This window comes from Pogona vitticeps, chromosome 15, assembly GCF_051106095.1.
Source record: "Pogona vitticeps strain Pit_001003342236 chromosome 15, PviZW2.1, whole genome shotgun sequence".
Taxonomy (NCBI): Eukaryota; Metazoa; Chordata; class Lepidosauria; order Squamata; family Agamidae; genus Pogona; species Pogona vitticeps.
In genome coordinates, this window is record NC_135797.1 from 1,996,708 (window position 1) to 2,012,837 (window position 16,130).

General features: G+C 45.1%; 1 protein-coding gene across 2 annotated transcripts in view; it reads right to left on the minus strand.

Annotated features, from left to right (window-relative positions):
- Positions 1-454: 454 nt before the first annotated feature.
- RORC (RAR related orphan receptor C) overlaps positions 455-16,130 on the minus strand; it is a 44,342-nt gene continuing 28,666 nt past the window's right edge. For both annotated transcript variants that reach the window (XM_020798284.3, XM_020798289.3), the window contains 9 exons: positions 10,894-10,979; positions 10,189-10,330; positions 8,981-9,496; positions 8,194-8,315; positions 6,526-6,658; positions 5,954-6,061; positions 5,349-5,459; positions 4,281-4,390; positions 455-4,001 (listed from right to left, as the gene is read on the minus strand). In XM_020798284.3, coding sequence (XP_020653943.3) covers positions 3,837-4,001; positions 4,281-4,390; positions 5,349-5,459; positions 5,954-6,061; positions 6,526-6,658; positions 8,194-8,315; positions 8,981-9,496; positions 10,189-10,330; positions 10,894-10,979 — 1,493 coding nt within the window. In that variant the 3' untranslated portion in view covers positions 455-3,836. The remainder of the gene's footprint in view (positions 4,002-4,280; positions 4,391-5,348; positions 5,460-5,953; positions 6,062-6,525; positions 6,659-8,193; positions 8,316-8,980; positions 9,497-10,188; positions 10,331-10,893; positions 10,980-16,130) is intronic.

Below are 16,130 nucleotides of genomic sequence, written 5' to 3' on the forward strand. Positions count from 1 at the left end.
GGCACTGAAAAGTTAGGGAAACACTGTTTTATTTTTAAGAGGGCAATCCCCAAACACCACAATAAGAACCAGTAAGATTTACCGGGGCCAGAAGTCAGAAAAATAGGATCTGTCACCAGGTCATATCACACATAAAGAGCAATTTGTATTTCCTACTGTTGCAACATTTCCCTTCTGATACACAATTTCTTCAAACCTCCATGTCTGCGTGAGCAGAATATTTATTTCCTTATGACCAATCTCAACCTGAAAGCAGCCTAACTGGTGACATTCAGACTGAATAAAGCTCCTTGCCTAGTTCTGCTGTCTCATAATGCAGTGTTTTTCCTTCATTAAAACATTTTTGTACCCCATGTTTAATATGCAAGTTGATACACTAAATTTCTGGACTCAGTATTTATTCACATGAACCTCAGCCAAGCAGCAGAGAGGCTAAATAAACCAACTACTCATGTTAATATGCACCATCATTTTAATTAAATTAAAAAGTAAACTAAAATATTTCTGTCGTACATTTTAGAAGAATAATTGCTCTAAACTCGTTATTATTTTCTTAAAATTAAACATTTTTTTTAAACAAATATTTACACGACAAAAGAACTATTTAAATATTTGAAACAGATTTTTTTAAAAACAACATCCAAACAAAGAAACATATTTTCCTTTAAAATATGCAACAGAAGAGGTAAGACGACAGACAACGTAAAGCAGACGAGGAGAGCTGGTATGGAACATATCAAATATAACTTTTGTCAATGAGATGCATTATGAGAATGGATGGATGCAACAAGGTCTCCCCATTTTGCAGTCTTGGGCAGATTAAAAATTATTAGAACATTTATACACTTCCTGGAAATCTAGCAGGAAGGATTTCGATGTTCTAACTTGGGTTTGGTCTTTCCTTAACATTGATTAAAGTAGTGGCTCCCAACCTTGGATCGCCAGATGTTCTCGGACTACAACTCCCAGAAATCCTGACCAGCACAAATAGCAGCAAAGTCTTCTGGGAGTTTTAGTCCAAGAACATCTGGGGACTCAAAGTTGGGAACCAGCGGATTAAAGCTCCAATTGTCTCGGATTCCCAAGGCTATAAGGCGAAGCTCTTCTCGGCATATCCAGCCTGCTGAATTCGCACACACCTCCTCACCTCAACCCTCCATGCTACTCAAGAGAGTGCAATCATCCAAAGAGCTGACAAGAGAGTTTCACCAAGGACTGCAACTGTCCGGCTGCTATTGGACTACAGGCCCCATCATTCCTCCTCACCATTGGCTATCCTGCCTGGAGCTGAGGATGTGTGAAAGATTTATTCAGCCTGACAAGGAACCAATTAGAGTCATATTGTTTTCAGATCCAGCCGCTTCCCTGCCCCCCCCCCAAGTGTGGCAAAATTTCATGTCACTATGAGGAAAAACAATTGTTTTAACAAACCCATAACAAGCAGCTCTCTCTGCTGGAGGTGAGGACTCTGGTTCATGTACAGAGGGGCAACGGGCGTGTAAGGTCTCCTGCATTCAGGTTTCAAGGGAAAAGGGAGGCTTTGCAGACAGACTGAAAAATGAAAAGCGGACCCCATTCATGGATTCAGGAGGTTAAAAAGGGCATACAAAATGTGTGTGTGTGTGTAGAGAAAAGCAACCTATTTTAGAACCATTTTGCCAGAAAAAAGCTGAGAAAACTAAGGAGCGCTCAAAAGCGGTTTGTTATATGGCTGAACTTTTAGCTTCCAGGAGCACAGAGTTACACTGAAGATTATGCCCCTGCCCTTATAAAAGATATAAGAATTTTTAAAAATAACTTTGTCCCCATCATGTCAAAGCAGTGCTGCCAACGGGCATTCTTTCCTCTCTCTCTCTTGCACACACACACGAAGAGAAACACAAGTATCTCAAATATAAAATTTCTCTCTTTTCAAAAATAGCTTTGCTATTCACTGTGACATTGGTTGTTGCATCAGCATTCCTAAATTAAAATTCTGAGAAGTCTTGAGGGGAAAATGGAAGACAATCAATGGAACCCTGTTATCTTTAATTTCTTAGGGCATATATCTTTTGTGGGTTCACATAAACCAACCATGTGGGTGACATTTGACCATGTTGTTTTGAACCAAATTACTCAATGCATTAAATATTAGCAAAAAAGTCAGATTTGAATAGAAGAGTAGGCCAGGTTTTGGTTTGCTGAATCCTGGTTTCCTGTTCAGTCCTGAAAACAAGCCATGGTTTGCTAACTAGCTGCAAACCACAGCAAGAGATTATGGTTTGCTGAAACCATAGTTTATTTTTATTTCTGTACCCAGAACTGTGGATTATTGCTTCAGTTACCCATCATGAAATAGAAGCTAATGACAAACTGTTGTTTAAGTGCTAAAACTAACCATGGCTAACACAAACCATGGCTTGAGAATGTCATGTAAAATGTGGCCACTGAATATGTTCTCACTACAACGGACAACAGCCCTATGAGAAGATGAAAGGAAAAAAAGACTATCCATAATAGTCCTCATCCTTCTATGGAAACTACAGGTCCCATGACAAGATCAACCAATGTAAGTTGGCTGTATAGATGTAGATTTGACTCCTGTTGAAGGAGGAGGGAGAAAAGTCCAGCTAGGAGATGCCCAAAGTTACACAGAGAGAAAAGCTAGAGGAATTCAACTTGAACCATCTCTTATTCTTACACTCCCAGACCACCCTACTTCCATCCTCACAACAGCAAGGCAGGTTGTGTGGTGATACTCCAGGAATGGCCCCTCCTTACCCAAGGTGACCTCCCCTTTCCCTCACAGAAGTTGCACTGCTTTCCAGAATTCTGTCAACCACTATACTCTTTTGAATGGTTTGGCTGGGTAAGACGCATTTAGACAGCAAGGACTGGTTACTTGGCTAATTCTCTGGTTACGTGGGAAACAGAAAAAGATACTGTACCTGTCTCGGATCAATGAGTATTGTATGGCACCAGGGCATTGTCTAATGCATTTGCAGCTGAAATACTTTTTTAAAAAATAAAGCAAAAGCAGCAGTAGGGGGGCTGATTGTTTTTGGTAAACTGCCACCTACTCTGAAAAAAAAATCAGTTTATACGTGTAGACACAATGGGAGGGGGGAGGGAAGGAAGGACTCTTTTGTTATCAAATATTGAAGTTGACAGACATTGAAAAATAGAGATCTATCTTATAGAAGTACAATGTATATATATTATAATAATATATTATTTCTTAAAAACTTGGTTTCAAGGAAAAAAAGCTTGATTGAGTCTCATCTCATCAGACAGCAAAATGAGGTATTTCTGGGTTATCCAGTCAGCCGTCCTGGCTGCGGTGTTAGAACATGGGCAGCTCATTGGATGTTGTCCCTCCCATGAGACCACGTCATGGCAAAAGCATCCTCCTCTCTTAGGAGAACTATTTGTCCACAAGACCTTCCCCTTGATTAATATTTTCTGCTGTAATGGTGTCAAACTTCCAAACTTTTTCTGAAGTTTCTTATCTCCTTGATTCAACAGTTCTGGGGAGAGGATGTTGGTCAACATGGTCTTGTTCCGTTTTCTTTAGGGACGAAATGACCTACTTAAGTTCACATATCGACACCTGGTGGCAGCGGTGGGATAAATTGAAAATGCAGGCATCCTTCCTCCTCTGTCCGCTTCTTAATGCGCTGAGCAGGAATGCACTGGGGGTGTGGGATCTTTAACAACAGTCTAGATATCCCTCCATCCTTCCTCATACTGGGGTTCGATCCCAGAGCAGAGATTGCAGAAAGGTCGAGGAAGTGGGAGGAGATCTCTGTATGGTGTTCCAGCTGCTTTCAGGGAATTACCCCATCTCATTGGGGGGGTTATTCCCCTGCTGCTCCCTGGGAAGGGTCACAGTCTGAACTGAAGAGCTCTTTGTACAGTGGTGGGAAGACAGCGTGGACAATGATGGGATACATTTGACGGAAGGAGCGCAGCTTCTCCATGTGTTGGTAGCACAGGTTCCGAAGCTTCCCTTTCGGGGGCAGCTGTCAGAGAGGACAAGAAAGTGAACGATCAGATTTCTATCAAAATAGACATTCCGGTATTCTTCTAACAAGGGGTCAGATTGCTTTAGTCAGCCTGGCCGCAACCTGACCAAAAGACATACAGTAGCAATTTTATTGATTCTGGGGGAATGTTCTGGGATACTTCTTTTTGCTGCATCTCTTTCTCTCCCTGTACCATCCTCCTGATGATCCTTACCAAGTCTCTGTGGACTGACTTCATAATTTCCCCATCTTAATTACAGCCCTACCAGCGCCCACCTTGGCCAAGATGCCTTCCCGGTGGTTCTTCCGTAGCATGTGCTTGAAGGCCAGTTCCAGGTTGTTCTGTAGCCGCTCCACTTTGCTTTTCTCTTGCAACCAGGGGCGATCTGCAAGCGGTGGGGTTGGGGAGAAAAGGAACAGAAAAGAGCCTGTTGTGATCCACTAAGACCTTTTGGTGCTGCTTGTTGGAAAAGTCTAAAAATGTAGTGTGGAAAACATGCAATTAGCCAGTAGTTAAACAACTGCTTGCAAGGGACCCATGAGTTCCTCCTCATCTTGCCTGTAGATTTACAAACGGATCGGGCTTGAAGCAAACAATAGCTATATTTTAGTTTAGATATTATTTGGGAAGACTAAGAAGTCAAAACGGAAGTGCTGCCTAACACCCATTGTCCTCCATGAATTCCTTTAAACAAAGCTCAGGGTGTGACTACATTGCCCAAACAACTGAGAGTTGTTGTCCAGTTGTTATTGTATGGATTCATGTCATTTGCTTGTGTCGCAGTCCCTGACCTCATGGGACAGCCTCAGTTGGACCATGTTGATTCAGTGCAAAGGAACACACTGCTCTTTAAATGGCTTAAAAAAAAAAAAACCTAGTTGGCACTTCGATTTGCCTGTGGGTGTGTCCGGACTCTGCCTGCATTCTGTCTTTATCCATAACCAACTTGTCCAAGTTAATTTTTTTCCTTTTTTATTCCAAGCACTATAGTGCTTCGTCAGTGTTGCACATAGATGGACTCCAGCGCTTATGTGATAGAGCGCTAAAGTCAAACAGTTTATTTAAAAATGTTTTAAAGGGAGACTGTGCAGACAGAAGTCATGATTTCCCAATGAGGAAATCCCGCACCACCTCAAGCACAATACAACACAGCACCAAGACGTCAGCACTGGAAATGCCCTTGCACACAGAATACAACAACATGGAAGTGAAAGCTTCCCCCATGCTTACAATAACGCTGGGTAGTTGGCAAATTTTGAACCAATCTGAATCATGCTAAGCCCAGAGTAACTGGAGGAGGAGTATAGCGCAATGTCGCTGCACCCTCAATTGTCCTTACTTACTTGAGTTAATCAGCACCAGTGCGGTGAAGAGGGCAATCTCGTTCTCAGAGAAGTGAAGCGAAGAGAGGCTGTGCGCGAAGTCAAAGATGGAGTTGATCAGCTCGTTGCAACCTGAGAAAACATGGACAAGAAAAAAAATACCTTCAGGATTATGAATAATAGCAAGACAGGTAGCAGCTATGAGACATGGAGAAACTTGATTCGCGGACTGGAAAAAGGGCTTTTGGCACTTTTTATATAATAGAAATAGTATTCCTTGTCTTAGAGAAGGAATTTAGAACAGCGGTTCCCAACTTTGGGTCCCCGGATGTTTTTGGACTACAACTCCAAGAAATCCTGGCCAGCGCAGCGAGTGGCGAAGGCTTCTGGGAGTTGTAGACCAAGAATGCCTTAAGGAACAAGGTTGGGAAGCACTGCTTTAGAGCCTGTTCTCCTGAAGACATGTTTTATACCGTCCCATGGCTAGGGTCCCATGGGAGGTGAAGATTCAACTGCCCGTCCAGCTGCTTTCTCCAAGTGGAACAAGGTGGGGATGGTGTACCAACCGGCCCTCCCCTCTCAAGGGCCAAACTGTCTTTGGCCAGTCCTGGCCGATGTTCTCGTACCAAGGGATTTGAAGAGCTCCGGGCTGGCGTATTTGCCTTCGAAGAAGACGGTCCGGTTCTCCGAATTGAAGGCACGGCACATTCTCACCAAAACCACTTCCATGGCACCTGCATGGACGGAGGGAGACAGGGAAAGAAGGGGAGATTAAATGAAGAAACAAACCCGGGTTGCTTAAAAGCATACTGTATTGTCTCCTGCCCTAACTTCCCAAGTCAGTATAGTCTACAAGGGAGGCCCCATTGTCCATGCGGTGGCCTACAGTCTTCCATTGAACAACGGCGCCTGTTCTTTTTCATCTTATTGCCCTCTCCATCTAGGTCAAGAATGGACCAGCTCCAGCCATCCAGGAGATCATTTTGACTTCCCCCAGGAGTCGCCATGGATGACAGCACCTTAAAAAAATGCATCTCTCTTCCTGCACAAATTTTTTTTCATGAGACTTTAAAGTGGTCTCAAACTGATGTACGTGTGTTGTGTAGATTCACTCCACCCTTCCATGCCCTGAACAGGAACGGGAAATACCGTATTTTTCCATGTATAAGACTATACTTTTGTCTAAAATATCTCTCACCTGCTTTAAGGAGGACGATCTGATCATTTTGGCACAGATCCATGAATCCAGACATCCGCTTGGCGAACTCCACCACGTACTGGATGGCTTCCGTGATGTGGCAGGCGCAGCGTTCCCACATCTCTTCCATGGACTGGTAGAAACAGAAGTGGAAAAAGCATCGTCATGCGCAACATGACCACCTCATCAGCCTTAGGGAACCCCTACCCTAGAACCGCTAGTAATTAAAGTCTAACTCACCCACAGGGTCACAGGTTGCCGAGATCTGTTTTGAAAATACAGCAAGACACCATATCCACGGGATCGGTATCCGCTGATCTACTTATCCACTGGCTGAAAATACTAAATAACTCCCCCTCCTGAAATACCTATTTATACTGTATATATTTCCAGGGTATATTTATGAGAACTGGCCACTAGAAGGAGCCATAAATAGAGTTTGACATTTCCACATTTTTCAGTATTCGTTGGGCTTGGAAACAATCCTGCCCCCTGGATACTGTACGATATTTAGAAATGAAGCCTAAACAAGTAGCACACTGCTAGAGATCAGCTGTTGGAGAGCAACTAGGCAAGAGCTCAGCTGCCTTCAAGGCCTACTAGTGTGTTTCTAAGAGGTAACAGGATTTTCTTACGGTATTGGCAGGGAAACGGCAGCCATGCGAACGAGCTCCCCGAACCTAAAATCTCGTCCTCGCTGCTCCCCAAAGGGATGAGTTTTCTATAATACCAGATTTGCAGAGTTTCCTGCAAATAAAGTCGGGAACGCTTCCCCTACAAAGCTATTTATCTCAGTGTTCTCCAAGCTGATGCTGCAAAATGATTTCATTCTCCCCCACCTTGTCTGGCCGGCTGAGTCACCGCTCGCCGATCCTGGGCCCACACACAGAGAAGCGTTTCTCATTACTTAATAGGTCTGAACGAGTTGCACAGAATCAAATGAAACTCCCCCTACAACTGGCCCTACATTATCCAGTTCTGCTTTGTGTGTGTGTGTGTGTGTAAATAAACCCACAGTGGCTGAATGACAGACATGGCTGATGCTCCAGCATGAAAGAATGAGGATCCGGCACCACCCTCAATTGAATGCAGCTACCTGCACCACAATCCATGCATAAATGCAAGGGAGTTAATAGCTTAGAACATCATTCAGCTTCTAAACATTTTTGAATGGTTTTTAAACTTGATTTTAATCTTAATGTATGTTTTAATTGCTTTTAAAATATGACATTTATATAGTACTTTTAAGGCAGTTGTTTCTATCCGTTGTTAAGCCTCCCTAGGTCCCCTACGGGGAGAAAGGCATCATTTAATAATTTAAATAAATTAATTCAAGGAATTAAAAAAAACACAAAGAAAGTTTCATCCTGAGGTCTACCGTTCTCTGGCCAATGATCTATCTTGCACTCAAGGAAATAGTGCAGCCAGGATGGGATCCCTACACGTCAATGGTTCCCAACCTTGGGTAACTCAGATATTCTTGGACTACAAGCTCCCAGAATTCTGAGTAGGACAGCTAGCGGTGAAAAGGCTTCTGGGAGTTGAAGTCCAGGAACATCTGGGGACCCAAGGTTGGGAGCCATGGCTACAGACGATCTCAGCAACAGGATCTTTTTCTGGAAGAGGGAAGGCGAGCCTTTGGACCAAGTTTAGGGGCTCATGCCTCACCTTTTTCTGGTAGCTCCCGACTTCTTCCTTGGTAAACGTCTCCCACCGCAGGAGCTGAAGGTCCTCCAGACGAAGCTGGCACGTCTCCCGATAGGACTTGAGGACGTTCTGCGTGAGGTGCTCTGACAAAGCGAATGGGCAAAGCGGTCAGGATTATACCCTACCTTTGCTGGACAGGAGATGCCGGGAAGCAGCAGGAGAAGCAGGCAGACCAACCATCTATCCTTCACCCTTCCTTCTGTTTTTTCCCTCGCCCTTCTGTGATTGTGCCACAGAAATTACTGGGGCCAGCCTTTTCTTACACTCCTTTACAAAGTCGCCTTAGACCTGCCAGTGGGAAAGCATCAGGGGGTCGGAAAACTCGTTTCTCATCCTTGGCAACCCACTGGAGATGGACGCAGGCAAGCCCCACCGAGTCAACAAATCCAGAAGAAAACACCCTAAATGTGTCCATGTTTAGGGAGGGGGAGGATGGGTTTATTTTTAAAACATTAAAAAGCTTTGTGTTTATGTTGAGTTGCACCTTATTGTCACCCCTGAAGGATTCTAAAGAGGCGATTCACCGTGTTGGGGGACCTCAAGGCCCCCATCCGATCATACACCGTTCTGTCCTCTTGCAACCAATTTGTGGGGCTGACCCCTATAATGAGGGGTATATTGACTCAACACTGATGAACGGGGGAGACTTAACAGAGAAACCCTCCCCTGAAGTGGAGTTTTTCTACCAGCTTTGGTAGAACCCAGAGGGAAACCCTCAGCCCCTCACTTCCGGGTGGGAACCACTCACCAATTTCGGTCAGAGATGAATTTGGCGACTCTAAGAGGCTGGTGAAACTGGGGGTGGTGTAAAAGTCCAGGCTCTCTCCACCGACCTCGCCCCCCACCAGTCGCTTCGTCCCACTGGGGTCCGGGTTCAAGAGCTCGGGCGATGCCTGCGTCTCCAAGGCGTAATAGACACTCCCTCTGCCCTCCATCTTGATGCGCTCAGGGCTGTACCCCTTGGTAAAAGGGGCCCGGAGGTCCTCACCCAGAAGGCTCTGGGCCTTGGCAAGTCCGTTGGGGTAAGCCAAGGCGGCCGTCTCGTCTGGCGACTGGCTGAGACGGGGTTGCCCATTCAAGAGGGCCGTGGAGCAGGTGGAGGCTTCCAGAAGGTCGGGGGAAGCAGCCAGCTTGAGTTGCCCGTTGGCGACGCCCAAGGAGTAAGCCGAAGCCTCGCCTCCCTGCTGTTGCTGCTGCAGCTGCTTCTGCACCTCCGCGTGGAGACTGTCCCGCTGCTTTTTGGACATCCGGCCAAATTTGACGGCTGAGGAAAGAACAAGGTTGGACTGATTGGAAACAGCCGTGGAAAAAGACCTCAAGTGCAACACTGATGCTGCTCAAATAAACTAAGAATATTAGCAATTCTGAGGCAAATTATTCAGCACCACCTGTCATCCTTTTACTCCTCTGGTGTAACGCTGAGTGTTTCTCCACCCCCCTCTTAAATTAGGAACAAATGCCATGTTTTTCAGCTCATAAAGGAGGCTCCTAAATTGTCAGAGGAGAGCAGGGAGTGGGAGTTTTTAAATCTTTCCAAAATATGGCGGAGTGAAAGTGAACCAGATCTGAGAATATAATCTCTTCTTCAAAATATAAATGTAATTGGTGCTTGCTGCTCATCAACAGTGTGATCTGAGTAATGAAGTAGCCCGTTGCCTTTACCTGGCAAAAAAAGAGATGATGTTATCCCTTATGCCGCTTTTTTCTTTAATGTTAATAAAGGAATGCCACAAAACGTGATCCAAATGCCCAAGAATGCCCTTTAAAAGGTTCTTTTGGAAGGAAACTAGGAAAAGTTGCTCATTGCAATAAAGTAACTTTATTCCCGGTAGTTACTTTTGAAAGATGCTTTGGTTATGCCCTCCTTATAGCCTTAAAAAAAAAGTTGCACAGAACAATAAGACTTGTAACGTGTCTCTCTGACAACCACCCCTGTTGCCCAGCAACAGATCTTACCATCCCGGGACATGCCGAGGCTGAGGCATTTCTGGAGTCGGCAGTGCTGGCATCGGTTGCGGCTGGTGCGGTCGATCTGGCAGTTCTGCTGTCGGGTGCAGGAATAGGTCACACTCCCTTGCTGGCTACGCCGGAAGAAACCCTGGAGCGGAAGACCCAGAGGGAATGGATTCCGGAGTGGCCGTGTCAACGAAGACACAACAGACATCCACGCATCCTTTGTTATCACATAGCACCTCCCATCTCATACAATGAACTCCCTCAAAATCCATTCAGGAAGGAGCAGAAGAAAACTCGGAGTGAATGGAATGATCCACTCCAGGTTTTCCTCTACTCTTTTCTGGAGTTGTCCAAGGTGCTGAATCTTGGATAGCCTCAATTTCAAGTTCAGCCTTTCGGTCTCTCCTGTGCCATGCTGAGTAAAATCCAGATTGGATCCACAGCACCTCCAAAGCGGCAGTCCTCAGTTGCTACTCTCCTGAAAAGAGGGCGAGGCAACGAGGCAGCGTGTTACAATTTCCTCATTTTTATTTTCCCAATCACTACTAAATGTCAGCGGTGTGATTCTAACAGTAGGAACAGCAGCCACAGAACTGCACCAACAGCCAGAAAATTGCTCTTGCATCTCCTGGCAGCCACCACGTTTGTGGACATCCTCAGATTCCAGGTGAAGCAGAAACCAGAGACCCAAGACCTTTGGCTCACCTTGCATCCTTCACAGGTGATCACTCCATAGTGGATCCCGGATGATTTGTCTCCACAGATTTTGCAGGGGATCACTTCTATTTGGGCTAGAAGAGAGAAAAAGAGGAAAGGAGAATGTTTTGATTTTTTTTAAAGTGCCTGCCAGTTATTCCTGCGGTGGCTGTGCAAGAATTATTATTTCCGTTGTTGTTCCGTTTCCTGACCTCACGGCTGGGTTTGGTTTTTGTTATCCCAGCCTGTTCCACAAGGAGGCGCACCTGGGCCACTTTCCTTCCCTCTACTAGCATTCAGAACATTTAAGCAGCCTTCACTGTCCACTGAATAGGACGCCTTTTCCTAGCGGCAGGTATAATTCCTACTAAACCTGTGCAGGCAGGTATAATTCCTACTAAACCTGTGCATCACTGGGATTGAGGGGGAAGGGTTTAAATCCTAGGATGGTTCCATGTCTCCAGCCTCTTCCCCACATCTTTGAGGCAATGAATGAAGCCCAGATGTTTGGGGATGAAATTGGAAAAAAACATTTCTAATCATGAATTCACATTTTTAATTCCAGGCCTGTGAGTGCCCCTCTTTTGCCTTCCATTTTGGGTGACGCATGCCTGCTTTTTCGGTGATGCATCAGAGGACACCTTATAGACAGACCATGCCTGATATTTTATTAATTTAACTTTAACTAATTGAAGGAAATGCACTTCTCTCTTTTCCTTCCCCATTCCCCCCCCCGGAGGAAAAGATTATGGCCACCGGATCCGTTACATAACCCAGTCTTGTCAGATCATCCCCAATGAATCTGATTGCTGTTGATTGAGTCTCGATGGACTGAACAGCCACTTGTTCCCCTCTGGTGGGAGAAGTGCCTCTATTTTTTTGGACCGGATGCCTGCCTTTCAGAGTTGCTGCATGCATCGGATCTGGCTTCAGTGCCAGCGTTCGGAATGTTTAACTTTTCGGTTGATGATCCTTCATGCAATGCTATGCTGGGTGAACTAAAACAAGGAAGCAGCATTGCAAGACCTGAGCTGCTAAGACAACAACAGGAACTCCTCACAAGGACTCAGATTCCCTGCTCCTTAGCGCTGAGAGCAGGGGAAACTTGAAGAAGACGCCGAGTTTCAGAGATCTCAGCTGCTTCATTTCTGCTCTTCCCGACTGCAAGCAAGCAGTGCTGTTTTGGGGAAATTGAGAGTGAAGCTACTTGTTTAGTGACACAAAACTTAGCTGTTCAAGAGGTGAGCTGCTAAAGATCAATGTTTTAAGGGACATTTTTTTAAATGGCAAGAACTGCTGTTCTGAAATCGTGCCCTAGAAGCACCTGCAGAAACCAGAGCCTGCTGGCAAGATCTTGGCTTGAATCCACTCCATGGGAAGTCAAAATGAATGCAAACAACGCGAAAAGTTTGCTAGGCGAGCTACAAACTAACAACATTGCCGTTTGCTTACAGGCCTCTTTCAAAGTAATGCATAAAAAGTAAGAAACAACCGCAAAGGAGCATGGTAAAACTCAAAACTAATCAGAAACAGTAAAACAAGGAAAAATATATATATATATATCAGGAGAGAAAAATAGCAACTGAGAATAAACCAAATGCAGACAAAGCCCAAATGCAAATCAACAGACATGGGGCCTGAATGCAATTTAGAAAAGCAATTTGTTATTAAAAGTCTGATGGAATATAACAGGGTTTGGCTGTTCTTCCAAAAGGCAAAGAAAGGAGGATGAGCATTCATTCGAGGGAGGAATTCAAATCTGGTCCGATTGTGTAACCCAGCTGCCTTTTATGTATAATGAGCAACAACCCCTATTATCCCCAGCTGGCACAGCCATGAATAGGGATAATGGAATTTGTAATCCCTATAATGTCTGAAAGGTGCCAATTCAGGAAGACAGTTTTAGAATGTTTAAATGGGGTTTCTTTCCTCCTCCTATCAAGGCTGGCAGAACGGTGGTGCCTATTAAAGATTTGCCCCGGGGACATGTAGCCTGGTCTTTCATCCATCTGAGCCACAAAAAAACTCTTTTTTTTTTTTAAAGCCATGAATGACCTTAGGGCTGAATTGTAGTTTACAGAGAAATTCACCCCCAGAAGGGGAAAATTCTTTAACAGCTGAATGTAATGGAAGGTTCTGCTGCACTCCGCTCCCGTATCTAAAAGCAGTGCTCCCTGAAATGACAAAAAAGGTCTGACAAGAATACATAATAAATAAAATTAGAAAGCCAGCTACTGGCTTCACTCAGAGGGCAGAGACACAAAGGAGATTCCCCTCACCCCCCAATGGAAAAATACATATTTCCCCTGAATGTTTGTTTTCATGCTACATATCACAGAAGGACTTTTTCCTCACTTCTTCTAAGTTTGCCTAGGAGCTTGCTTTGTTTTCTGACTAGTTTTTGGGAGCTGAATCTCGGCTTCATTTGCAGGTTTGGTTACTCAGCTACAACAGTCTACCTGAATCGAGTGCTGGAACAGCAAAGTGATTCTGGGGGATTTTTCATTGCTTTTCCTCTGTAACATCCAATTTGAGCCATTTGCGTCTTGAGTCTGCTGATTAACCGGAGCCTCCCCCCCCCCGGACGGTGTGGGGTAGTGGTATAAAGAAGCAGCTGCTCCAAAGCAGCTCGGTTAACCCCCCCCCAGCGGCCGCCTCTCTCCTCGCTAGAAATAGTTAACCACCGATCTGCACGACCCGACGTGGAGGATCCGACCTGCTGAGGCAGCATCTCGAATGCAAGAAACCACAAGAAAGCCGGGAGGAGAGAGGGCTGTGTCATCTCTCGGCAGGTGGCTGCGAAAAGGGGACTCACAGAAAGAGGGAGGAAAAACAACAACAACAACCAGCACACCACAATAGGAACAACTTCTGCTTCTGCGCTCTTCCCAAGGCATGGCACATAACCCTAAGAAGACTTTTGAAACCGTGTTTCCCCCAAAATAAAACAGGGTCTTATATAAATTTTTGCTCCCCCCCCAAAAAAAGCATTAGGGCTTATTTTCAGGGGATGTTTTAATTTTTCCCCTTTACAACCATCTACATTTATTCAAATACAGTCATGTCAACTTCTTCCAGTGGCTGCACAAGGGTGGAGAGTGGGGGTTTCACTTAACTGGGGCTTATTTTTTGGGGGAGGGCTTCTATTTTGAACACCCTGAAAAATCCTACTAGGGCTTATTTTCAGGTTAGGTCTTATTTTCGTGGAAACGGGTAGGTCGGACTGGGACTCTTTTTCTCCCACAGCGTCCCAGCCAGAGGTTTGTGGGGACACTCTTCGGGGGGGAGGGCTGAAAGCAAACGTCTTCCCAGAGGCAAACCATCTCTCTGAATGTCAAGTGCCATTCTGCCCTCACGGTTAATAGCTGCTGTAAGACCCCTTCTTGCCCTCCACCGATTTCTCCAATCCTGCTTCATTTTATTGCCTCCCACGCCTGTATTCGCCACCACACCTTGTGGTAGGGAGTCCCACCGACCCATTCTGCACTGGGTGAAAGCCGGCTTTCTTGAATTGAACACTTCAGTCGCAGAGTCTTGCATTCTAGCCTTATCATAGGGCGGGTGTGAATAAACACACTGGAAACTCTTCCTTCAAATCTGATCAGTCCTTCCCTACGCTTTATGTAACCCTGTGGTTGGTGCCCTCTTTCCTCATGCCTTAGCTACCTCCGTTTTATAACTACTCAGAATCACGATTTTCCTTTCCCTCACAGAACCCGTAGGGCTAAAGTTCTGGGAGTGCCTTTTCACTTCAGCAGCCGAATGTTTATCGACATTCAATGCCCTCCCATACCAGATCCACCAATCAGTGCAAAAAAGCTGTACAATACAACAGAGTTCGCAGGAAATGGCCCAAAGTTCTCGCTGATATTCACTGATTATATAACTTTCTTTATTATTTATTTAATTTTTTATCATTATCTACCTTGCAAATGTCCTGCGTTATTTGCCTCAGAGCGCACAAACGTTCCTGTTCTGGACTACCACGCCCATAATCCCTGAGCTAGCCCTGTCTTCTGGCCACAGACATCTGGACAATGTAGTCCTTGACTTAAAGGGACATTTCTACATCTCTTGGCTCGACAGGCGGTAGAGAGCTCACTTCACATTTTGCTTTGTGACACCTCCCACGAAGCGGAAAAAGGAAAAAGAATATATATATATATATTTTAAAAAGAGATTAAAAACACCAAACCAAACCACAGAAACCAAGTTCTTCCCTGAACCTCAAAGACACTGTGTCGACAGTGAGAAGGCAAGACCGGGAGGGACGTTGAGTCAGCTTTTAAATTAGTCAGCCAGTCTTTCTTCAAGGACTTTCTGCCGGTAATAAACGCTTTTGCTTTTAAACAAAGGGGGTTGATGCCAGTAAATCCATCCGTCTTTGGGGGAGAACCTGATTGGGTGAATTAGAAAGAAAGAAAAAAAGAGAAATCGAACAGGGGAAAAAAAAGAGTATACCTATATCTATTTTAAACCTACGCAGCCAAAAAAATGGAGAGCGTTCCTCTGATCCTTCCCTTCTACGGCTGCCCTTTGGTATGGCAGCTTCCCTGTGTCGTAGGAAAAGCGGTTTGTGTTAGCGGGAAAAAGGGGGCAGGCCGCTTCTCAAAAAATGTGCACCCATGACATGGTCCACGTTGTTTTTTCCCCCAAGGTAAGCCACAGGGGGCAGGAACACCTCACATGCCAAGGTGCCTTCGTCACCGTGACCCGTATCGTCTGCCATCTTAAGTGCCCTTCTCGGAGCTGACCCACTTTTTACTGGGCACGCAATTTGAGAAAATGGATGACGACACTGTATTCTGCGTCACGATGCGGAACGGATGGATCTGTTGCCCATCGCTGGTATGGATGCCGGTCTCACCGTTAAACAACCATGTAATGGTGTTTTCCTCTGATGACAGGTCGGCCACTTGACACTCATTAGGGGGTTGTCAGGCCAAGATGACGCTTGGCCCTAAACCAGTCAAGAGGGAGCCAAGAGGGTGAGATTACGGGAATGATTCTTCATTTAGACGACCAAAATTTACCCACGTAAAGAAGCTGAAAGGCCCAGGGATGTGGAATTACACGGTGGGTGGGTGGGGAAATCAGAATCAATCAATCAATCAATCAATCAATCAATCTATCTATCTATCTATCTATCTATCTATCTATCTATCTATCTAGTATCTATCTATCTATCTATCTAGTATCTATCTATCTATCTATCTAGTATCTAGTATCTAGTATCTAGTATCTAG